At 42.6% G+C, this 25151-nt stretch overlaps 1 protein-coding gene across 1 annotated transcript in view; it reads left to right on the forward strand.

Annotated features, from left to right (window-relative positions):
• The window catches only part of KL (klotho), a 42655-nt gene extending 17790 nt beyond the window's left edge, over positions 1 to 24865 (forward strand). Inside the window, exons 2-5 of the mRNA XM_040621979.1 lie at positions 14215 to 14725; positions 15687 to 15955; positions 20670 to 21771; positions 22305 to 24865. Of these exons, the coding sequence (XP_040477913.1) occupies positions 14215 to 14725; positions 15687 to 15955; positions 20670 to 21771; positions 22305 to 22642 (2220 nt within the window). The 3' untranslated portion in view covers positions 22643 to 24865. The remainder of the gene's footprint in view (positions 1 to 14214; positions 14726 to 15686; positions 15956 to 20669; positions 21772 to 22304) is intronic.
• Positions 24866 to 25151: the final 286 nt, after the last annotated feature.

Here is a 25151-nt window from a genome sequence, read left to right on the forward strand (position 1 = left end):
CCCCCCCCCCCCCCGCCCAGCAAACACCCCAAGAGAACCAACTAGAAGGAAGTGGTGTCCTGCAGCTTCACTTCTCTCAGATCAGTCACAACCCCCAGAGTCAAGGGGAGGGAACACAGACCCCTCTGGGGGAGGCGTGTCAAGGTCACAGTCCTAGAGGATGACGGGGGAGGTTCCCTCTTTGAGAAATGCAAGCTGTCACCATCTCGCAGGCTTTCCCCTCGCAGTGATCTGTCTCAAATGCCTTTTTCCATCTCCCCAGGACCTGCACATCTCTCAATATATGGTTGGGACATTACCTCCCACGTGAAGACCTCTCCACAAGGAGTCTTTCTTTTCTCTGAAGCCCCATTCTCACCGCCCTTTCATTTTCAATCTTGTGTCACAATCGTTCTGTTACCTGGGCTTTGATCCCACACTGTGTGCCCCGTATAACTTGCCCGTGGCATAAATATTGGCTCAGTGAAATAATGATCGCATGATAACACAAATAATACTTGTGAAAAAGTGCGTTCCGATTCAGGGCTCTTATTTTATTTTCCTTTGCAATTCTAATATCTGAAGAACGGAAGGAAGCAAACAATGTCTCAGGAAGAGTTACAGCAGAAACTGTGCGCGACTGCTTCCTGGTGTTTATTGCTAATCTGTGAGAGACAAGGGAGAGGGGGGTAAAAACCATGTCCTTTACAATTTGATTAAGAAGCTTTTCTTTCCCTTTCATGTTTAATCCCCATTAAATTTTCCCTTTCATTATAGAGGGGGGTTAGATCAAGCGGGTATGACTGCCTCAGTTCCCCATTCTGGAAACATCCTTGCAGCGCGTGACACATTTGGCCTCAACTCTAACCCTTGCCGCTCACTCACTGTCCTCCAGTCCCAGGGAAGGTCTTGCTGTTGTGTCTTGAGAACTTTTCTTCTGACTTTACTCTCTGCCTGGAATGTTCTTCCCAGCCCACCTGATCCCCAAATCCACAGAATCAGCTTCCTCACCTGTTTGAAGCCTATGGTCAGAAGCCACTTTCTGGAATGAGGCACAGCTTAACCACCCCATTCAAAACCGCTTCTCCCAGAGACCCGGCCTTTGAGGGAGTAGAGAGACCTACTTCCTGGCTCAAGAAGTGCTTCCTGGGGGCGTAGAGGAGAGAGGAGCTCACTAAATTTATAGGTACTGCAAATGAACTCTGTGGAGAAGAATTTTGGGGGTTTGGTTTTTAGCCTCAGAATAGAAGACCCTATTCGAGCAATTAAAAAACAAAACCAAACCAGCAAACAAACAAAACCCTTCTGGCATAATAGTGGCTATTGAAAATGCCATCTTTGATTTCTAAGGCCATCCCTAGACAGAAGCTACAGATTTAGTAGTTGCTCAACACTGTAGGTCCAAGTGGCTCCTGTGTGTTAATTATCCCTTGAAGAACATTTGTAAACGAACCCGACCAAAGCCCAAGGAGAACAGCTTTTATTGGGGGCGTGAGGTGTGCGGATACAGAATACTCTTTGAGGATTATTTAGGGTCATAAAGGGAGACTGTAAAAAAAAAAAAAATCCTAGACACAGAAATGGACAGAAGGAGCTGGCCTGCGTGGGTTAATCCCATTCTCTGATTCTGATTTTCTGGGGGTGCACAGGGGAGTATGCCTTTGTTTGATTTGTTATTTACTATGGGTTACGCTATTTTAAGTTCTGTGAGGGTAGATGTTAACGGACATGATTCCTCCCCAGTAAGAACACATCTGGATTTTGCCCTAGAGAGCTGTAAAATCAAGACTAACACCGCACCATGGGTAATGGGAAAACAAACGAAAGATTCTTGTGAGCACCACCAAGAAAATGCCTCTCCTCTCCTTGGCTTCCAGGCCGTCCTTCCTTGGTTCTGCGTTTTCTGACCACTGCTCACCATCTAACATTCTTTGCAGTAGTGTTTATAATATTCGCTGATTATTGTCTCTTCTGCTAAACTAGAAGCTTTGTGAGGGCAGAGCTTTTGTCCAGTTTGTTGCCTCCCTAAGTGCTGAAACTGTGCCAGGCAGGTAGAAGGTCCAGAAATACTTGTGGGATGAAAATATCCCTTAACTCAGACGAGTGACTTTCGAATAGTTGGAACTTGACCCGCACTAAGAAAGTTGACACATTCACAACTGAAACGAGAGTTTCATAAAGCAGGGCTTACCTGCCCTTACTCCACACAACACACTCTGATAATTTCTAATTAGTTCTAGTCTACCTGGATTTTCAAAATTGCTGTGGCTGCTCATAACTTGATGTCACTGGAATGACACAGACTGGAATCTGCCATGAAAACCTGTGACTTAAGACAGCGTAGAAACTGCTACCACACAAGGTAAATGGGAAAGAGGGAGGGAAAGGGTGGGCAGTTGCTTTCTACTACCAGCTACTCCCTAAAACATTATACATATACATATATGTATCTATATGTACATGTATATATATATAGAGAGAGAGAGGTTTTTTATTTATTTATTTTTTTAGAGAGAGAGAAAGAATCTTAAGCAGGCTCCACGTCCAGTGCAGAGCCTGACACGGGGCTTGATCTCACAACCCTGACATCAGGACCTGAGCTGAGACCAAGAGTCCGATGCTTAACTGACGGAGCCACCCAGGCGCCCCTCCATAAAAGATATTTTATATTTCCGTAACCTTACGCTGTCTGACAATGCAGAAACCCTCGCATGCTTACACGTCACTTTTTCTTTAGGTGGAAAGTGTTCTCTACTGCAAGGGGAACTGAGTTATTTTGAAAGCAAACAGCCGCAAATGAGCCTGTGAACTGATAAATGATGTTCAAGTCTCAGGGAGAGTCAGTCAGTTGGCATCTGATGTTGATAATTCCAAGCGGGAAAATTAGGTGAGGAGACAGAGGTAAAACATTTAGAAAAGTAAAGCTGACTGTTATGAGAAAAAGACTTTTCTCAATTTTGTTGAAACCAGAGAGCAGCTGTTTCATGAGGGTATCATAGAATTACGTTGGTGATTTTAGTAATAGATGTTTACTGAAAAGATTCCAGCTGATGGATGAACCACAGGGTGCTTTTGCTGACCGTGTGATAAACATCCCTTATCTGAATTCTTCATCTTCCTGTCTCTTTTTCTCAGCTAGCCTGATGTCTCCCTACTTGTTCCTTCACCATTCTCATTGTGTTGCTGTTAGAAAAACAGATATAAAATTCAGGGATTGGAACTCCTCTGTGTCTCCGAGAACATGGTGATTAATGGACTAGGTAGATTGTGGTTGCGAGCCAGATATTTTGTTAACAACCTAGCATCAGTGATTTGGAAGGATTTTTATAGCAGCATGATTGAGTATTAAATAGAATGAATTAACTGATGTTGATTAGTTTTGTACAGATAAATGAGGCAAGAAACTTAATCTCTGATTTATTGATGTATTTACTCCAACTGAGTTATGAAATTTTTTACTTCATTTGGAGAAAGTTTATGCTTAGAAATAAATGAATAAGGCCTTTTATGTAACCTACTTCGGAAAAATCCAGACATAATGATTATAGGTTACAAAACTCCAAAATCACGCCATGATTTAAAAAAATATACCTTGGCCTTTGTCTTGCCCGGCTGTAGAAGCATACCTTTACCTCAGTGGGGTCTTAGAGAATCTCAAATTTGGTTATATGTGTATTTAGGAATTCTACATTGGCAAATGACCAACCCCAACTAAAACTAGGTTAAGGAAGAAAAAGAGATTTTATTCAAAGGACACTGGGGTAATTCACAGAATTGGAGAACAACTCCAGACAGTTCAGAGATTGGACTTGCAGGTAATTATTACCATCAACGGGTGGGGGGCAATTTCTCTCTCCCTCTCCCTCTCTCTCTCTCTCATGCTCACATGCTTAGGTCTGCTTGGCTTCTTTACATCCTGCCGCAGAGGGTCTCTTCCCATGCCAAGAAGTCCAGATTTACTCCAGAGGCAGGAGAGACACTTGCCTCTACTACGGCAGAAAAATCTCAGGGGGAATCTCTCATTGGTCTGCCTTGGGTCATTCAACTCAAATGACTCCTGTCTTCTGTCTATTTATTCTATGTATCCACATATGAGTCCATAAATTAGGTAATACTGCACATGCGTTGTCTGTAGCTGAATAATTTATTAAAATGATTGATGATGTTTTGTAGCCAGCAAATAATTTGTTCCATTTAATCCCTTAGTCTTGGATTATTTCAACTGATCCTTATTGTTGTCCCTTTAGATTGTTTCGCCTAATCTAAGAACTATGTCTGGCACATAGTAGCTACTCAATAAATATTTGACTAAAAGAATAAATAAATAATCTCTTATTGTGAGGTGTTCAGGTTGTTTCAATTCAACCCTTGTTGATGAAGAGCATATGGTCTTAGTGAAGAGACACGAATTTATGAAGAACTATGAAGAAGCTTGGTATCTACTCCAAATACGTGTGTTCAGGGTGTGGTGGGAAAGGAATGTCTAAATGCATCCATGAAGCCAAACAAGTCTTCACAGAGGAGATGAGAAGGGAGCTGAATTTGGGAGGAGTGGACATTTACAGTGAATAATGGGGGGAAATAGCACCAAGAGTAAGCAGGGTTAATTACGGACTCTTCTTAGAAGAAACAAATCTAAAACAGAAGGCGGGGAAGGCTAGATAATAAAGGAAAAGTAGAATGTTTTGGGATTGATGGGTTGTCATCCAACATAAGCCCTGCATGGCAGATATCAAGAAATTGACTTGTCTGTGGTAAAGGAGCTGGGTTGGGGAAGTGATGAGATAGAAAACGCATACGGGTATGAAACTGTACTAGTTCTTCCTCTTAACTTCTGAGAGGCTGTAAGGCTTGGTGCTCAAAGTCGAAATTCTACATATTTAATTTGCTAAGTCCACAGTGAGTCACGCAAGGTCAGCTGTTGCCTGTTTCCATACATCTGTCTGACTGGGTGTCAGGGAAGGTGGACGTGGGGCCTTGGGCATAGGTTGGGGCCCGGATGATTGAGGCAAGTCCTGGGCAACGTTTGGGGAACTGCACACAGAGACCACTGATTACAGTATTTTTGTGCATAAAATTATAGATGGCTATGTTTTGGAAATTATTTTTATGCTCTTTTAGATGATTGTTTTGTGAAGGCTGCTTGAAATTCTACCTGAAGAAACTGCTGTTTATAATCTACAGAGCTGTGCTGGATAGAAATAAGAAGGTTAACTTGGTCTACAAAAACGAACATTGGGTAGTTGGCATACGCGTAACAGCACAGGGTGGCAGTGACTTTGAAGAAAGTCCCTGGACATATAATCGTGATTTAAAATGTGTTTAGTCCTTTGACCTTTCTTAAAAGAATGTACCTTTAAATTAGAACTAGACAACACCTCGAGGTCTCTTCTTGGGTAGGGAGTAGCCACAAACTAGCTGTTTTGAATTATTTTTTGCTGATGGGCTGCATTTCAGATCTTTAACCATTGGTCGCAGTCAGTTTAATTAAGATTATTTGTAGGATTAAATTAATCCTTTAAGCATTATTCCATTTCATTTTTTAAAAAATCTAAGGAATGATAGCCAAAAGTGACCCTTTCAGTGTTACCTCTGAAATGTATTTGAATGATTGTTAATACCATCTATCAATGTCTTCTCCAACTTTTGACTTATCTACCCAGCCACCAACCAGGCATCTTCAGTGAGGTATCAGACCCGTGACCCAAACAGAACTTGATCACTTTCCTGCCCTAATCCTTTACTTGTTGCTTTCCCTGTTGTCCTGATTCTTTCCCTGCCTTGCAAGTCATGTGCAATTCATCACCAAGTTCTCCTGGTTCCACCTTCCATGATAGCCTAAATCTGGCCACTTCTTGCTATCTCCTTTGGTCTAAACCCACATTATCTTTTGCCTAGACCACGGCAATGGCTCCCTAACTGGTTTTCTTGCCCCTGTCTTGCCCTCCTGGTGTTTGCCACATAGCAGCCAGTGATCTTTTAAAAATCATAAATTATATTACTACCACACTTGAATAATAAACTTACCTAGCTAGTCACATTATAAATGCTTTTTATATACTGATTTACTTACTCCACGTAAGAATAGGAACTTAAGGTGCTATTCTTGGCCTTATTTTACAAATGAGGAAGCAGAGGCACAGAGAGTTAGATGATGTGTCCAAGGTCACACAGCTAGCAAGGGCACAGAATTAGAGCAGTCTGACTTAGCTCATGTTCTTAACCACTGTGTTTAACCATCTAGTGAATTTCACCTTATTTAGAAAAAAAATCCAAACTCCTCACTGGGGCCTACAAGGCTGGGCCAACCTGGTCCCAGCCTGACGCAGGTCCAGCTCCCTGAGAAGCCAGCCTTGGGCGAAGAAGTGCTTGAAGAGAAGTCAGTGAAGGCATGAGAGCAGAACCAGGGAAGGCGTAAAGGAAAGCCATGTTGCCATTTCAGTTTGATCCCCTGCGGGACCTCTGGACTGTAAGTTGTATCCCACAGTTGCTTTCCAGCTGGACTTTTGACCTCCTATCCCTGTCAGTCATTGGCAATGGCCCCTCTTGGTTTGGAGGTGGGAGTGGGGGCTAAATACCTGTGTCTCATCTCCTTTTTAGGAGTTGCCCCCTTTACTTTCTATATGGTTTTCCTCCAACCTGCCATGTTCCTGCCAGACCCACCGATCTTTCTTTACACTTGCCCAGTCCTCTACCCAGAATGCGTTTTCTCTCAGGTCTCACTTAGCACCCTTCATTTATGCTGTTATTGATAGATGTCTCCTCAACCATCCCTGCTAAGAGAAGCCTTTTGTATTGTACCCCTCCATTCCGTCCCTGCCACGTCTTGATCTCTTCCTCAGTTGTATTTCGAGTATCTCTCTTCCTCCCTACAATGTAAGCTCCATGAGATCAGAATCTTATTTTGAATCCTCTTAATTTCTAGAAACTTAAAAAGGTAAGTAGGACAACATTTGTTGAATGAATAAATGAGTGAGTGAATAAATCAGTATTGATCTCTTTACTTAAAAGCTAAATAAGCAAATTTTTATTTATTTAAAGACTTAAATTTTTTTTTCATATTTATTTATTTATGTAAGTAATCTCTACACCCAGCATGGTGCTCAAACTCATGACCCCGGAATCAGGAGTCACATGCTCTTCTGACTGAGCCAGACAGGCACCCCTTTTTTGTTAACTTTTGATGAGCAGATTATAATTTTGATGATGTCCAATTCATCAATTTTTTTCTTCTATGATTAGTGCTTTCTGTGTTCTAAGATCAAAAGGCTATGTGTTGTTCTGCAAGTTTCATAGTTTTATCCTTCACATTTGGATCTGTCTCAAATGAATTTTTAGGCAAGGTGTAAGGTTGAGTTCATTTTTTTTCATATATTTTTCCATTTTGCAAAAGAGTTTGTTGAAAAGGCCTTCCTTTGCCATATAAGTGCATAGCTGAATTTGTTAGAAATCTGTTTGCATTAGGTTTATTTTTGAATTCTCGATTCGTCTTTGATCTATTTGTCTGTTCTTATGCCAGTATCACACCATATTGGATATTATAGCTTTCGAGTAAGTCTTGAAATCCAGTCGTGTGAGTGCTTCAACTTTGTTCTTCCTTTTGCAATTTATTTGAACTGATCTAAGTCCTTTGAGTAATCATACATTTTAGAAACAACTCATCAGTGTCTACAAAAAATGTGTTGGGATTTTGTTTGGGATGGTGTGGAATCGAAAGATCAATTTGGGGAGGATGGATAACTTCCAGTGTTGAATCTTCCAATCCATAAACATGGTATCTCTCCCCTCCAACCTTGTACCAAAGGTCTTAGCTTAAACAGTAAGGAAATCATACAACAAAAGGCAGAATTAAAATTTAAAAAGTGGTGTCTTTCTCCTTTTTCTATTTCTTCTTGAGCCACGTTTGGTATATTTCTAGGGATTTGTTCATTTCCTCTAGGTTATCTTATTTGTAGGCATACAATTTTTTATTGTAGTCCCTTATAATCCTTGTATTATAGAAGTAGGTCTACAGAAAAGACCAGTAGTGATGTCCCTGCTTTGGTTTCTGATTTTAGTAATTTGAGTCTTCTCTCTGTTTTTCTTAGTCTAGATAATTTCTCAGATAATTGTCTGGATACTTCATCTTGTTTATATCCACTCTAATCTTTATTATTCCCTTTATTCTGCCAGCTGTAGGTTGAGTTTGCTCTTCTTTCTCTGTTTCCTTCAGGTGGAAGGGTTAGTTCTCGGTTTGAGGTCTTTCTTTTTTTTTCATGTGGTCACTTACAGGTATTAAAACGTCCTCTGAGCACTGCTTTTGTGGCATCCCATGAGTCTTGGCATGTTGTGGTTTGATTTTTATTCATCTCCAAGTATTTTCTAATGTTCCTTGTGATTTCTTCTTTGACCTATTGATTTCTAAGAATGTGTTCTTTAATTTCCACATTTATCTGTGAATGCTATTGATTTGTCATTTCACTTCACGGTGGTCAGAGAAGATACTTTGTATGATCTAGTCTTTTAAAATTTATTAAGAATTGTTTTGGATCCTTACATATGGTCAATTCTGGAGAATGTCTCATGGGCACTTAAGAAAAATGTGTATCTATTCTTGTTGGGTGGGCTGTTCTATATGTCTGATTAATTTATAGTATGTCCAAAGTCTCTCTTTTCTTGTTGAACTGCTGTCTAGATTTTCTTTCCTTTTTTTTTTTTTTAATATTTTATTTATTTGTTTGATACAGACAGCACAAGCGGGGGGGAGCGGCAGGCAGAGTCAGAGGGAGAAGCAGACTCCCTGCTGACCAGGGAACCCGATGCAGGACTCGATCCCAGGACCCTGGGATCATGACCTGAGCTGAAGGCAACTGCCTAACTGACCAAACCACCCAGGCACCCTGCTGTCTAAATTTTCTGTCCATTATTAAAAGTGGAGTATTAAAGTCTGGAACAATTATTATCAAGTTATATATTTCTCCCTTCAATTCTATCAATTTTTGCTTCATTAATTTTGTTCTCTTGTTGATGTGCGTGTGTTTATAATTTTATATATTCTTGATGGATTGACTCTCTTATCCATAGGTAATGTTCCTCTTTGTCTTTTGCAATAATTTTTGACTTAAAACTATATTTTGTCTTATGTTAGTATTGCCATTCCATCTCTCTTTTGGTGCATTTAAAAAATATTTGTTGTGTTTAATCTCCAGTTATTTCAAGGATTTTTGTATATATATTCTGGATAATATAAATTTTTCAGAACATAGATTTCAAAATCAACACTGAGGCTGGGAAGGAAGTGAAGAGGATATCACACACCAGTATCTTCTGCCCCAAATTGGATCATTAGTGCTTTTGAGACAATGCAGTATTATTCTCAGATGCTTACCATGCCAAATTCCTTCTAATTTATTTCCTTAATGGTGTATGCCTGAAAGCTCTCTGTCTTTGCAGGTCTCAGAAATAAAATACAACCAGGGTATCTTATGAGAGAGTTTTCCCATTCTGGATCAGAAAAATGTTTGCTTCTGTCCCAAACTCTGATCTGGTTCTTACTGCCAGCCTTCATTCCTCCATATCTGTTTATTTTACTTATTCTGCCCCAGACACTTTGCTAGAATCTGAGAAGAGAGAGATAAAAGAGCCAGTCAATGTCTTGGAAACCCCTATAATCTAGACTTGAAGGCAGCACAATATGGGGAAGGTGTTTGATAGAGGCCAGCCGTGGAGACACGTGCAATGGACTCTTAAGGGCAGAGAGAGGGAAGATGTCAGGGAAGACTTTCCAGAGGGGTGATGCCTGAGCTGGGTTTTGAAGGGGCATGAGCTGGGGGGACAGGGAATTGGAAAACTTGGGAGAGCTGTACCTATGAAGGCATAACAGGGGACTTCAGACCTTCGTGGAGGGTTCAGTGAGCCGGGGACTCAGGAGCTGAGGCAGAGACCACAGGGCACCACAGAGAACAATCAGGCAGGCGTTATTTAGAGCACGGCTTTCAAATAACTGTCACGGACAGTTCAGCAGGGCCAGCCATCTGGCTCCAATGAGCTGTTTTCCTTTCTTAAATTTGAAGTTTTTTCTTACCTCTAAAGCAATACATGAGTATGGTAGGAAATGAAAAAATAGAGATGAGCAAATTGAAGAGAATTATACTACCCGCAATCCTGCTACAAAACCTCTTTTAACAACTTATAAATCATTCCAGGTTTTTATGTACGTGTTTTTCTTTAATAAAAAATACTGTTAAACTCTCCTTACTGCTTTGTAATCTGCTTTTCTGTTCAGTTAGTTTTTCAGAAACAGTTTTGACATGTTAATGGACGTTCTTCTGTATTATTTATAATGTCTGAATAGTAGTTTATCTTTAGTCATGACATTATGTGTTAAAACATGCATATATAGGTGTGAATAGATTTGAATATTGGACATTTCAATTGTTTCCAATATTTTACTATTAGAAATAGTGTGTAGGTGAACATTCTTATGCACCCCCTTAATCGCTTCCCTGCGTCCTTGTCAATAACTTTATTAAATCTCAACCTTGAAATGACAAACTTGTAAGATGAATGCACCCAGAATAATCAGAAAGCAATGAAAAACGAGCAACCATGTCCCTCTTAATCATCCTTGGCTGTTGCCACACCTTAAGTGGTGACCTTCCTACGCCTTGCCTTATAGTAAGCAGTTGTTACTCAAATCCACCATCTGAACATGGAATGAAGGTGAACGGAGCAGCCTTCAGTTCCGTGCAGCAGACCCTGGGGCCTCCACGTGCCAGGGAGGGGACGAGGGGACCCCCAGGGAGCTCAGTCGGGGCAGGAAGGCGTCATTACCCGCCGTAGGTGATGCAAGAGAGTTATGCCTCAGACTCAGGGGGCACCCAGAGGAGGACGTGCAGGCGGTGCGGCAGGTTGGGTGGGGGTGGGGTGGGGACTTCCTGGAGAAGATGCCAGGCATGGGATGACTCCAAGTTGGGCTGCTGTGGAGAGCAGTCAAATGACAGATCAGGTGGGGGGATGGGGGGTGGGATGAGTGGTTAAGGCAAGTGATAATCAAGACACTTTTTTTTTTTTTAAGATTTTTATTTATTTATTCGACAGAGACAGAGACAGCCAGCGAGAGAGGGAACACAGGCAGGGGGAGTGGGAGAGGAAGAAGCAGGCTCATAGCGGAGGAGCCTGATGTGGGGCTCGATCCCATAACGCCGGGATCACGCCCTGAGCCGAAGGCAGACGCCTAACCGCTGTGCCACCCAGGCACCCCAAAGACACTTTCTATATTCTTTTGCTTTCTCCAGAGAAACAGTTCACCTGTCCTTTCCTTTTTGTTCTCTTCAGCCCCTCAGTGCATTGGATGATGCCAACCCACACTGGTGAGGGTGATTTTCTTTACTCGGCCTACCAGTGCAAATGCTAAGCTCTTCCAGAAACGCCCTCATAGACACACCCAGCAATAATGCGGTACGGTTTGTTAGATTAACGTCTGTTAAGTGGAGCCCAGTGCTGTACGGCGAGTCTCAGCTCGACAACTGACCACAGGAGAACCTGAATAGAGAAGTTTGTGACTCACAGGTCCTGCAGGAAGTGCACGGCCTTCGGGGGCCACTTGGGGAGATCAAGGCAGAGCACAGACAAAGAAAAAGGCAGGACTTAAATACATGCCTGGGCTAGGGCCGGACTGGTCAATTCCACCCAAAAGATGGATCTTGGTAAGCCCCAGGGGGCTCTATCTAAAGGGCCCGTGAGGCATCCAGGTGCTGGAAGGGAGGGGAGACTGTTGATCACGAGGGCTGTTCTGGAGGTCATGTCAGGAACTGCCATTTGCTTGTGATCCCGGAGGCTGCTGACTGGGGCATGCGCTTGCAGGAGAGGCTGGTGTCAGCTTAAGGTCCCCGAAGGCCACTTGGCCAAACAAAATCGATGCTGAGGCAGCAATACCGTAGCGCAGCTTAGCTAAACCCTTGACAAATGTTTTACCAGCTCTCTGGGGCGAGGGGGGGGGGCGTCCCCTTAGCCCAGGCAAGTGGACACATAAAATTAATCATCAGCTTCCCAATGCTGCAAATTTATACTTCTCTCAAATAATCAGCTACTTACTAGACACTTTTACTTGCCTCCTATCCTTTCGTCCTCATCGTGTCCCTGCGGGAGAACACCTGCGATTCCTGTTTGTACGGAAGTAACTGAGGCTCATGCTGGTAATGGATGGGGGAGTTGGGATCCAAACCCACGGCTCTTCTAATCCAAACCCCAAGTGGTATCACTACATCGCTTGGCTGTTCTTCGACTGAATTCCTTAGCAGGCGGTATGCTATGCTTTACGGGCTGTGCTTTCTTTTTTTGGCCTGCTGGAATATGCATTCGTGGAGACCTTACCGTAGGCAGACTCTGTGTTAGGTGTTCTATGTACATTACTTAATCCTCATAACATCCCCGTGAGAGACGCAAGGAAGTTAGTCTCACCTGCCCAGGGTAGGTAAAGTGTCCGCAGTTAGAGGGGTGGCCCATCGGCATAGGCCGTTCTGTTGGAGGACTCCTCCTTCAGCTACCTGCAAAACGGACCCAGATTCAGAAGTTCTTGGGCTGCTGTCACTCGTGCCTGGAGTCTGTCACAGCATCTGTTCTATAGAGACGTGACTGTTAGATTTAGGACCTGAGTGGCTGTGGGCCTCCCTGGGCCATGGTAGGGAAGTGTCCCGGTCTGCCATTCTGAGGACTAGCCTGAGCTGCTCCCTTTCTTTTCTGGTCAACTGGTGAATGACTCGGTGAGATTCCCTGACAATGGGGAAGAGAGAGGTCGGGTGGTGGGGGTGAGGAGGATAAAGGTGGGAGGCGTCACGAAGCCGGCAGCCCAGCACGATGGAACCCCCGTTTCTCGAACCACGTGGGCAAATGCCACTGTTCGCCTGCTTCATTTTTTACTCTCTGTTTCCTTCTTAGCATCTGGGTAGTTGCTTCAGGTCATGAAAAAACACATTCAGTGGAATGAAACAGAGTAGATATTTACCAAGAAACCAAAAAACGAAAGTTAGACATAAACTGTTTTATGCCATTGAACTATTTGGCTGAACTCATAAGAACAGTGATGAGATCATTCTTGGACACCTGCACCGAAATGAACCACGAGAAGAATATTTAGGAAAAATGCAGAGGATATTTGGCATACTGAGGGAACGAGCTTCTTCAGGCCCAGGGAGTGGGATGAAATTGGCATAATCATCTTGGAGAGTATGAGTCAAACAGAGAATTGGAATGGGGTTTTTCAGGGAGGATATATTAGGGGAGTAAAAGGCTGATAAACAGCACTTGTATTTGTAGAAAAATAGGGGGGGTAAATCAAGGAATGCAAAAGTGAAGAGAGACGTAATTCAAGTAAGGGAGGAACAACCCTGTAATCCTCAGTCTTTGTGAATAAAAGGAAAACAAGTGAAAAAAAAAAAACCTATCAGAAGTCAGTAAGATTTTATGGGAGTATAAAGGTTATCTTAGGGAAGCAAAGCCCATTTCATTGCTGTAGGAAACTCCCAGCTGAGCGCTGACTAACATTGGACATCTGATCTCCTTGAAGCTGCATTTGGGGGATTCTTGCTCTTGGCTTGTACCTTGCACCCTGGGTCCTGTGGGAAACCAGCGCTGTCCCAGAGTTCCGGAGGGTGGGCCAAGGTTAGGTATTGGAGTTAGTCCTTAATTTATTGTGCTGACTCTTCTTAGGGAAGAATAAAGATTGTGGGAACATGTGTTAGGATTTTAGCTGTGAGGCATGAACACAAAATATAAAATTGACTCCAACAGCTTGAGTCAACTTGAAAACTCCCAGTCTCTTAGGATAAAAAAAATACATAATCCTACTTAGAAATTCCTGGCGTGATCATAATGCAGAATTGGTTCTTCTCATGAAGCCTATTAATGAAAAATTACATAATCCAAAGTCAATTAAGTAGTAAGATATTATAACAAATTCTTATTTCATTAACTTTTCGAAGTACGAATAATCACTTTGCATTCAAGGCAAGAAATTCACATTTTCCACTGGCTACTGAAAAACAACGGAAACAATTCCAGTCATGGTAGCAGCTCTCTGTGGGCTGACCCACCTCTGAAAATAATTTATTGTTTCCAGGTGACTCTTATATTGTGGGGTTATTCATTAGGTTAGGCTTGATGAGAAACAGATACCAATAGAGTTGGGGATTCAAAAATGTATTGTATTATTTCTCACAATCAGAGATAAATTCATCATGGCTTTTCTCTTTATAGGCTCATGCCAAAATCTGGCATCTCTACAATACTTCTTTCCGTCCAACTCAGGGAGGCCAGATATCCATTGCCCTAAGCTCCCACTGGATCAGTCCTCGAAGAATGACCGACCATAGCATCAAAGAATGTCAAAAATCTCTTGACTTTGTACTAGGCTGGTTTGCCAAACCCATATTTATTGACGGTGACTATCCTGAGAGCATGAAGAATAACCTTTCATCTCTTCTGCCCGATTTTACTGAATCTGAGAAAAAGTTCATCAAGGGAACAGCTGACTTTTTTGCTCTTTCTTTCGGACCAACCTTGAGTTTTCAACTATTGGACCCTCACATGAAGTTCCGCCAATTAGAATCTCCCAGCCTGAGGCAACTCCTTTCTTGGATTGACCTTGAATATAACCACCCTCAAATATTTATTGTGGAAAATGGCTGGTTTGTCTCAGGGACCACCAAGAGAGATGATGCCAAATATATGTATTACCTCAAAAAATTCATAATGGAAACCTTAAAAGGTAGGATTGGGGATAAAATTCTAATTTCCTGCCAAAATCCACAGGAAGAACAATCTTTCAGATGATCTGTAATAAACTATGTGAATTTATAGTTTTTAATTGTAATGCAGAAAATCATTTTGGCAATAGCAGGAATGCATTTATGTAACACCTTTCTCATCTGGGGCCTTGAGGAACTCAAATTCATTTTTAAAACTCATTTTGTAAATGAGAAACTGGGTTTTAATGTGTGAAATAACTTGATTTTCAGAGTTACTACTCTAGATTTTTAGATTATATTAAGGATTAAGCAATACCTGGGGTATCTAGATCTGTGTACGTGTTTTTGGGTTCTTACTATTTGCACTGAATAAAACGATTTTTTTTTTAAGATTTTATTTATTTATTCGACAGAGAGAGAGACAGCCAGCGAGAGAAGGAACACAAGCAGGGGGAGTGGGAGAGGAAGAAGCAGGCTCATAGCGGAGGAGCCTGATGTGGGGCTCGATCCCATAATGCCGGGATCACACCCTGAGCCGAAGGCAGACGCTTAACCGCTGTGCCACCCAGGCGCCCCTGAATAAAACGATTTTTAAAGGAAAAAGAATACCAACTCTTTCTGAAGAAAATATTGTGTAGTTCATACTTTTAAAGATTTTAACTCTTTATTGCAGCAGCCACAATGCTAGGATAGAAAATGGAACAAGACATCTTCTCAGGCCCAAAGACCACCTACTGGAAATAAAAATACTCCAAGTAAAAACATATTGGAGATCATCCTATTTGTGAAGACATTTATTTGTAGAGTTATCCAGGTGTGATAGCCTTTTATTAGTAAGGAAGGTCATTGGTTTACCGAACAATAAGCATTATCCATAACTTATTTCCATAAGTAGTAAACCCCTCAAATGCTCTTGAGTCATGAGGCTAGTGCCCAGCTAAGGGTCAGTCATGTTGTTCTCGTCCTCGCTTCTCTTTGCAGCCATCAGGCTGGATGGGGTGGACGTCATCGGGTACACGGCGTGGTCCCTTATGGATGGCTTCGAGTGGCACAGAGGCTACAGCATCAGACGTGGGCTCTTCTATGTCGACTTTCTCAGCCAGGATAAGAAACTGTTGCCAAAATCGTCAGCCTTGTTCTACCAAAAGCTGATAGAGAAAAATGGCTTCCCTCCTTTACCTGAGAATCAACCCCTAGAAGGGACATTTCCCTGTGACTTTGCTTGGGGAATTGTTGACAACTACATTCAAGTAAGTCAGCTGACAAAATCAATCAGCAGTGTCACCAAGCCCTATCACTAGTAAGTAGTGTTTCCTTATTAGGTTTGTCATGGCACATTGTCCATTCTTCAGGCCAAACGTGGTTCCTGGAGGAGCACGTTAGGGGCACAGTTTGGAGCATGGTGCCCTTCTCTCCAAAAATCTTTCTAGCTTCATCTTGTACTTTAAATCAGCTCCAAAGGAGGAACAAGTTTAAAATACATGAACATTTAAGATCTGAAAAGGTAGTAAAAAGATAAAATACTCCCTTTTAATATAGTGGTTTTCAATGCTTTTTAGAGCGGTTGGGTTCTTCCATAATTAAGAAGTAACACAGAACTTCAAATTTATGAGATCTCAGTGGAGCTGCTGAGCCCAAGGCAGGAACATCAGGCGGAGCCCTCCCGAGGCATAGCTGCAGCCTATTGCAGAAGCACTCAGCAATGAAAACCCTTGCTCCAATGGTTCACTGCTCAAAATTTCATTTCTAGAGCTAGTCATCGAAGTGGTAAGGAAGTTCTTCAAAACGGTCAACCAATCCTCAATATGATTTTTAACTTCCCAATCTTAAAGGAATTGGTTTTCTAGAGTTTGATGGTATATTTTAGTAGGCACTTATTGGATGCTTATCGGACAAAGCCCTATGTTAATCATTGGGGGTGCTTGGTTGAGGGGAGTGCACGCTGAGATGAGTAAGGTTGACCCCTGCTTTCAAAGAGGTCTGTTGAGAGAAAATGTGGGATACACAAATCACATAATGGAGTAGCACAGAGTAGGGTACTAAGTGAGCAAGGTGGTAGTAGGGTGCTGCGGAACAGTGTGTAAACAGAGATCAAGACAGAGACAAAGGTTGGTATTCATAGACAAGCAATGGCATTTAGCATGCTGAGTGCTTCTAGCCAATTCACTGGTTCAGTAGTAAAGGAAAAATAACTTTCCCTCTACCCTTCTGAGTTCTTAGCTGAGATCCCTTATAATTAAAGACAGATTAACAAGATAATAACAAATAGAAGTTTTGTAACATGTGCAGCTTACATATACATGGGAGACACTCAGGGAAAAATGAGTAACTCCTTGAGGTGAGGTGGAATTCAGGCTTAAATACATACCATCTTAGTAGAAAAAGCTGGAAGCAGGGGTGGGATATAGGTCTCTAGGGAAGAATAAACAATTTTTAGGAAAGATGAATGGACGCTTAGAAGAGTAAATGGGAACCACAATACTTTGTGACAAAGTCTGTCTGGGTGTCGTGGTGACCTCTGGTCTCCTCTTCTGTGACAAGACTCCATCTTCCCTGGGGGATGAACCGCCCCCCCCCCAGGAGGGGACTAATGACAACTGAGTTCCTTTTGGAGGATCTGTCTTTAGGCAGGTAAGGGGAGCTCAGAGAAAGCCTTTCGCTGCATTTGCTATTTTTTGAGAGCCTGCTGCTCAAAATACTCAGTTTTATATGAGCAGAGCGTACTTTGCGGTGGCAGGCCCTGAACTCCCACTGTCACATTTTGGGGTGGCATATTCTGTTACCCTTCGGTTCAAAAGAAGTATTTGGAAGAATGCTTGGATCTGAGGAAAGGTCTTTTAGTTGAAATGGGTTGCTATTTTCTTGTAAGTATCAAATGGAAGTCCTTTATTTATAAGGAAATAAATCAACACTATCCTTAGTACATTTTTTTGCTAGGTTGTATTATTCTTAGGTCTTTTGCAGACCTGAGTTAGTTTACAGGGCAGCCTCAGACTTAAATCCCTTCTTATATTTAAAAGGCGACTGCAGGACACTGTTAGTAAAGATGTCTGAGCACAGGAGGAAGATGTCTAGCACTGCCCTGTTGGGTTTGGGGTTTTCCTCCCTCCTCCTCTCTCTTCTCCCTCAGCCTCTGTTCCCAGAACCTCCCTTTCTTAACTTCTCTCCTGCATGTGGGATCCACAGTGGGGTTCAAATAGGGTGCTGGTGAGGGGGAAAGGGACAAAGGGAGGGAGATGGGCTCCCCACCCCTCCTTCCTTCCGGGCTGGGGGCAGGTTGGTCCCTGGTCTTTGTTCTCTCTCCTGACCTTCTGGGAGGAGCCACTCCCAGCTGGGCTCTGTGCTCCTTGCCCCTGAGGACTCAGGATAGCAGCCTCAGCCTGGGTAGGTAATTCCCAGTTCAGTTTTACGTGAAGAGAAGTTTCTGCCAGCATCTCTGTGCAGACAGTGTGAACTCAGGGAGTTGTGAGACAGTGTGGGGAGCCCCTTCACTCCTGCTCTGTTCCCCATCCCTGGACTGTGTTTGCTTTTGGGAACTGGTAAGTAGTGAGAAAGTTTTAAGAGTACAACCTATTTCCTTGAGAGAGAGAGCAGAGAAACTCTGGTCAGACCTAACAAATCTGGCAGTGAAGAGGGAGGGAGATGGGGAGAGGATTGCTTTTGCTAGTCTTTAGGGACAGTTGTTTTAGAATTTGATCTGATGCCAGCCACGCCTCAGCTCTGAATCCTTCCTCTGAGGTTGCACTCCCTTCTACCTCAGGTGGGGGAGGGTCCCTAGTCCTCCACCCAACAGTGCCCCCCCACCCCTCCACCCCCCGCCGGTCTGACACCCAAGCAGCCACACACAAACTACCTTGCTCTCAAACCCTTGGTGGGTGAACTTCTCCAGAAGCTCTCTAGTGGGAAAAGGCTGCATCTGCTGTTTTGTTCTTTCTTCTTTTCACCTCGAGCCTTGCATTATTTTGGCAGTGCCCTTCCTAAGCTACCTCCTAACTACTTTCCCGGCAGAGTAAAAACAAATTTTTTTGTAGGGCGGTTCTGAGGAGGGTGTGCATATGTTTTAATTTACAAGCTGTTCTCTATACTTTTAATACATTATATTAAAGCCCTGAGAAGTAATTTTTAAACCATTGAAATTTGTCTTTTCCCTCCTGGCTAGTATTTCAAACTTCTAACACAAATAAATTCCTCACATTAATCCTAAAAAACTTTAAAAAGAATATCCCAGTAAGGGCACCACCTGTCTGAAGCCACACCTCCGGCTTGTTCACGTGGACTGTCACTGTCGCTGGACGTAATTTCCCAGAAGACAGGCTTGTTTCCCTGTAACCACTAACGCTCATAGTAAACATAGTTGCAGACCCTGTTACATGTTGGGGACATAGAGCTTCTTTAACCTTGGCCACTATTAGAAGAAGGTTTCTTCCGTAATATACTAAATACATACTTTATACCCATTTCTTCTGAAAGGCTCCACTTGAGTTTTCATTGTTTTTAATTAAGAAAAGTCAACCAGTTAATGGAGGTTAGATAGAATTATGCCCAAGTACTCATTTCTAAGTGTCTCGTATTTTCAAGAAATAGATCCCCTCCCCCACCCCGAAATTATACCTTAGTCTCCCGTATTTGTTTGCAGATGGACCGAATAAAAGCTGCTGTTTTGGAAAAATTGTGGTAGAAAAGTCACAAATTTAGTCAACCCGGAGCTCTGTGAAAATAATCCAAAGAATTCCTTCAAGCTCTGAACACCTTCACTTCAAAAGAGCATGCAAATATTTCTCTTGCAAAGCTGAGGAAACAAGATTTGTGGGTGCATCACAGTGGAAAAATACTTGTCACAGCATTCCCACAGTACGGGGGGAAATGCATGCGTGGGTGATGTGCAGGGGACAATTCTCCAGAGAGAGCAATTTGCCTCTGACATGCTGAGTTTTTTCTTACTTTCCCTTATAAACACAGCCCTGACCCCTCCAGAGGACCAGCAGCTCAGGCGGGCAAAATGCAAAGAAACCTCTGCTAGGGATTTCAAACCAGAGTTTGACCCCCGCTTGTATTCCGAGGGTCCAACCCAGGACCCCTTCAAACAGGATTGTTTCTGAGGAGAAAACTGGTTTGGTCACTGAGGATGAACTTTCCGTGTGCCTTTTCCTCCGTGGTTAACACGTAGAGGGAGCGTTTTGTGGTTTCAGTTTTACAATCTGCCTGCTTTTCCTAAATACCCATTTTCATTTCGGAGGCTAATTCATCAGATGATTGAAAACCCTTGGTCTCGTGATCATCACCGAAAAATCACTCAGGAACAGTTAAAAACTATGTTCAAATAGCCCAGTACGTGTAAATGCTAATATGGTTCCTCATTTCCACATTCTCTAACGCTTTCATCATCCGACTGAATTTGTTAAGTTCTGTCTTTGACACTAACACCAATAAAAGGCAAGTTACACGTATCTAGCATGTTCCCTGCCTAGCAAACTTCAATTCAGAATGTGATTTTAAGAAGCACGATTTAATTTTAAATATCATTGCATTTTCTGACTCTAACTCACTCAGGTTTTATGCTTTATCTTGTCTATTTTTTTTTTAATTTGGGAGTCTCGTATTATTAGTGATTTCTTATATTAAGATACAAACGTTCAAAAGCACTTTGCTTGCTTAACACAGACCAGAGGTGTGTGAGAATCATTAATGTTTGCCATCTGAAATGATTTTTTAAAAATCAGATTTTTTTTTTTTAAACATTGAAGCAACAGTTCAAGAGTTAGGACTATGAGTTAAGCCAAAATGCATTAAAAAGTGGATTTTTTTTTTCTTCATGAGCTTAACGATTGATGAAACCTGGTTGAAATTTCCTGCTAGAAAGGCTCTCTTTTTGCTCTCTGGCTTGCTAGTTTCATGGATGGGACTGCACGGAATTCCTTTTCCAGGACGGTCAGGTGAAACTCACGCCTACTCCTCTCCCGGCAGGTGGACACCACTCTGTCTCAGTTTACCGACCCGAACGTTTACCTGTGGGATGTCCACCACAGTAAGAGGCTCATTAAGGTGGACGGGGCGGTGACCAAGAAGAGGAAGTCCTATTGCGTGGACTTCGCGGCCATCCGGCCCCAGATAGCCTTACTCCAGGAGATGCACGTTTCGCACTTTCACTTCTCGCTGGACTGGGCCTTGATCCTGCCTCTGGGCAACCTGTCCCAGGTGAACCACACGGTCCTGCACTACTACCGCTGCGTGGTCAGCGAGCTGGTGCGCGCCAACATCACGCCGGTGGTGGCGCTCTGGCGCCCCGCCGCCCCGCACCACGGCCTGCCGTGGCCCCTGGCCAAGCACGGCGCCTGGGAGAACCCCCGCACCGCCCTGGCCTTTGCCGAGTACGCCCGGCTGTGCTTTCAGGATCTCGGGCACCACGTCAAGTTCTGGATCACGATGGGCGAGCCGTACACTCGGAACATGACCTACAGCGCCGGGCACAATCTGCTGAAAGCGCACGCGTTGGCCTGGCGCGTGTACGATGAGAAGTTCAGGCGCTCTCAGAAAGGTAAAATATCCATAGCCCTGCAGGCCGATTGGACAGAGCCCGCCTGCCCTTTCTCCCCAAAGGACAAAGAAGTGGCCGAGAGAGTTTTGGAATTTGACATTGGCTGGCTGGCGGAGCCCATTTTCGGCTCCGGGGATTATCCACGTGTGATGAGGGACTGGCTCAACCAAAGAAACAACTTCCTTCTACCCTATTTCACGGAGGAAGAAAAAAAGCTGATCCGGGGTTCCTTTGACTTTCTGGCTTTAAGCCATTACACCACCATCCTTGTCGACTGGGAAAAAGAAGATCCAATGAAATACAACGATTACCTGGAAGTGCAGGAAATGACCGACATCACCTGGCTCAACTCTCCCGGTCAGGTGGCAGTGGTGCCCTGGGGCTTGCGCAAAGTTCTCAACTGGCTGAAGTTGAAGTACGGAGACCTCCCCATGTATATAATATCCAACGGCATAGACGATGATCCGCTCGCAGCCCAAGACAGGTTGAGGGTGTACTACATGCAAAATTATGTCAATGAAGCTCTGAAAGGTAAGGAGCCCTGGAAACCCCAGTCGCTTGAAGACCATGGCCCCCGAGGGCAGGATACCCCATAGGCGCTCAAACATATACATCCACTGTCACTCTCATAGCAAAGTGCTATCCAGACCTTGCCACACTGAACAAGTCCGAGAGATACCTAGTATTTTCCCCCAGGGATAATGGAGTTTAGCTAAAAGTGGGAGACCCTAGCAAAAGAGTGGAAAATTCCCTAGCGCTGGGCCTATAAAAGCGTGGACTCTCTTGTCCCCCATCGCAGAGGGGCTCACAGCACTCTTGCCTCCTTCATGTGCATAAAGGTTTGACCCAAGTACATCATAGGAGGTTTAATTAGGTAAAACCTACTACGTTAAGCGTAGCTCGGTATTCGTCCTCGCATTGAAAGAAGTCTTTTATGGTTAAACCTAATTTAGTTTTATTAAATGGTATTGCAATTTTCCCCGATGCACTCCCTAAGGCTGTGTAAAAGTGAAGTGTTGTGTGCAAAACATTTGCATAACCATTCTGTCCTTTTGTTTTTCTAGCCTACATACTGGACGGTATCAATCTTTGTGGATACTTTGCTTATTCATTTAATGATCGCACAGCTCCGAAGTTTGGCCTCTATCATTATGCTGCAAATCAGTTTGAGCCCAAACCGTCCATGAAACATTACAGGAAAATTATTGACAACAATGGCTTCCCGGGTCCCGAGACTCTGGGTAGATTTTGTCCAGAGGAATTCACCCTGTGCACCGAATGCAGCCTTTTTCATACCCGAAAGTCTTTACTGGCTTTCATTGCTTTCCTACTTTTTGCTTTTGTTGTTTCTCTTTCCCTGATTTTCTACTACTCTAAGAAAGGCAGAAGAAGTTATAAATAGTCCTGAACATTTTCCTATTCATCTATTTTGAAATAATTACGCGCACACATCAGCTGTTAACCATTTCTACTTCTTACTGTTGTAAAACTATCGATTTCATTTATCCGACTTCTAGAAAAATTTTTTGTGGCATATGACAGACATTTGGAAATGAGCGTAGGTGATTGTAAAATATTGAATAATGTGAATAGTGCCTGGATTTGTTCTTTTTTTGGGGTGATCAGAGACTGTCAGGGGCCATCATTTCTGCAACACACTGTGTAACAAATGTATGGGGAGTGGGAACCATTCTGTAACTTTTTTACAGAAATTGAATGGCCTTATCAGTGCCCGTTCCTAAATGTAGTGTTTATCTTGAAGTAATAATCGCAAAGGTTGGAATAAAAAGTTAAGTCCCAAGTAACCATCTCTAAACTGCCATGATATACTTAATGGTCTCTGTTGAACCGAGTTTCCTTTGAAAAAGAAATGGCAGGATATAGGAGAGACAACAAAGGGCCCTGGGCTGCAATGTTCCTTTTAAAAGCAGTGTTTCTAGCAAATGCTGCTAATATGAATTTACATATCTGGTTCATGATACATTTAGCAGAGCAAATGATAGAACTCTATTTTACATGACTTTCGAGGCGCTCTCCAGGCCCTGGGGTCCTTGAGGGCTTTGTGTTACTGGGGTCTTGTCAAAAGCCTGCACAGGGAGGACTCTGAATGTTTGCAGAAAAATAAACACGAATCGTGAGATGTTGGGCTCTTCAGGAAGCATAAATGGATCTTGAAATGCATTATATTGTGTGGCTCTAGGAGGAAGAAAGGAGGAAAAAGTCCTTACTATGAGCAACATTATGATTAATTTGATTATAAACCCTTTGATTTTAGAGCACTCCTTGCAATGAATGATGTGACCTTTCCTGAGCAAATAAGAATGAAATAATAACTCATCCTGTGAAGAGAGCCTTCACTTGCTGTCCTTTAGAATGTGCCATGATTTCTTTGAATTGAATTTTTTTTTTTTTAATTCTTAACAGGCTCCAAGTTATTTGGTTTGATAACACTGGAAGATTTGTTTCTGTGATTGCTGAGGTTTATTTTATATTTTTGCTGCAATTTCTGTGGAACTAGCTTTGAGCTTTCACACTGAAACATGCTACTGATTTCTAGAAAGGGCTAACGAGGTCTTATCCTTTAGTGCCCCTTAAACAAGTTTTGCTGATTTTCAGACAAGGGTCTTTCTGTTACACTGGCGTTGCCGATGATTCTAATGTTTGTTTTATAGAGAAGCCAATATCATATCAGGCAAGGTAAACCACTCTCATATAAAGCATAACTAATCTTGCTGACACAGGGTTATAATGTTAATAAAAGCTGTACTGTATTATGTATCATCTTCAGAGGTGGTATGATTTTTTACCATGAAAGATAAGCTTTTGTCGGTATTCTTTTAAAAATTGGACTTATTATTGAAATTGAAACTAGAGAATAATAGTTCCTTCTATGTATATATTTTTTCTGATTCTAACAGTAGTATATGTTTGTTGTAAAAAATTGAAAAGCGCCAAAACTATATGTAAAGAGGAAAAAATGACCTGTAATCTCACCACCAAGGTGGCCACTAGCCTACGTATTTTATTTTACATGGAGTTAGATCATACTGTAAATAATTATGTATCTTTGTTAATTTTTACTGTGTGTGTTTCTTTTGTCATTCAAAAGCATGATTTCTAATAGCTATGGAGTGATTCCACTATATGAATTTATCACAACTTATTTAACCATTCCTATTGGTTGGACTAGTTTCTTATTGTTAATTACTGTTAAATAATATTTAAAATTTTTCTTGCTACAATATTTTCATTTCCTTAAGTGTAGACAGAAGTAATTCTGTCCCTTGATGAAGTATTGTAATAAATCTGTCTGCAACTTTGTTTCTTTCATAATCATATAACTGGCTGCTAGATACGTTTCTTAAAAAATTTTTTGTGTGTGTTGACTTAACTACATAGAATATGAGTGGTGAAGAAATGGGTCCGATAGCGACGCTGGAAGATGGGAGGGGATGGAGGGTGCCCCAGGCTCATCCTTGTGGTTGAGCTGAGACTTTCAGACACTGAGAAAGCAAAAGAAAAGAGCTGAAAGAGACAAAACCTCGAAGAGAAATGACATACCAAAACCATCCAACTCAGTTGTAGTGAGAGCAGCATCTAATGTTGCGCCCTCGTGGACCTTAGGAGGAGGTCATGGCTTCCGCCCGCAGGAAAAGAGGGAGGGCACCACTTGGGTCTGTCCAGACCGCAGGAGGGAGGAGGGACCGGCAGGGGGAGGGAGGCGGGGCCAGGAGGCGGGACTTCCTGTCAGAGTACCGCCCCCCTTCACATCAGTCCTTATAATGTTTCACTCGTGAATCCTGGGTATTTCACCACTTTACATATTTTTTTTTGAAATACAGAGAGATAATTCCCCTGGAACTCCTCCATCTCTTACTAGGTTGTGGGGCCAACTCTACGGGGGCATTAGG

The sequence above is a fragment of the Ursus maritimus genome, unplaced genomic scaffold (assembly GCF_017311325.1).
Source record: "Ursus maritimus isolate PB19 unplaced genomic scaffold, ASM1731132v1 scaffold_10, whole genome shotgun sequence".
NCBI classification, from domain to species: Eukaryota; Metazoa; Chordata; class Mammalia; order Carnivora; family Ursidae; genus Ursus; species Ursus maritimus.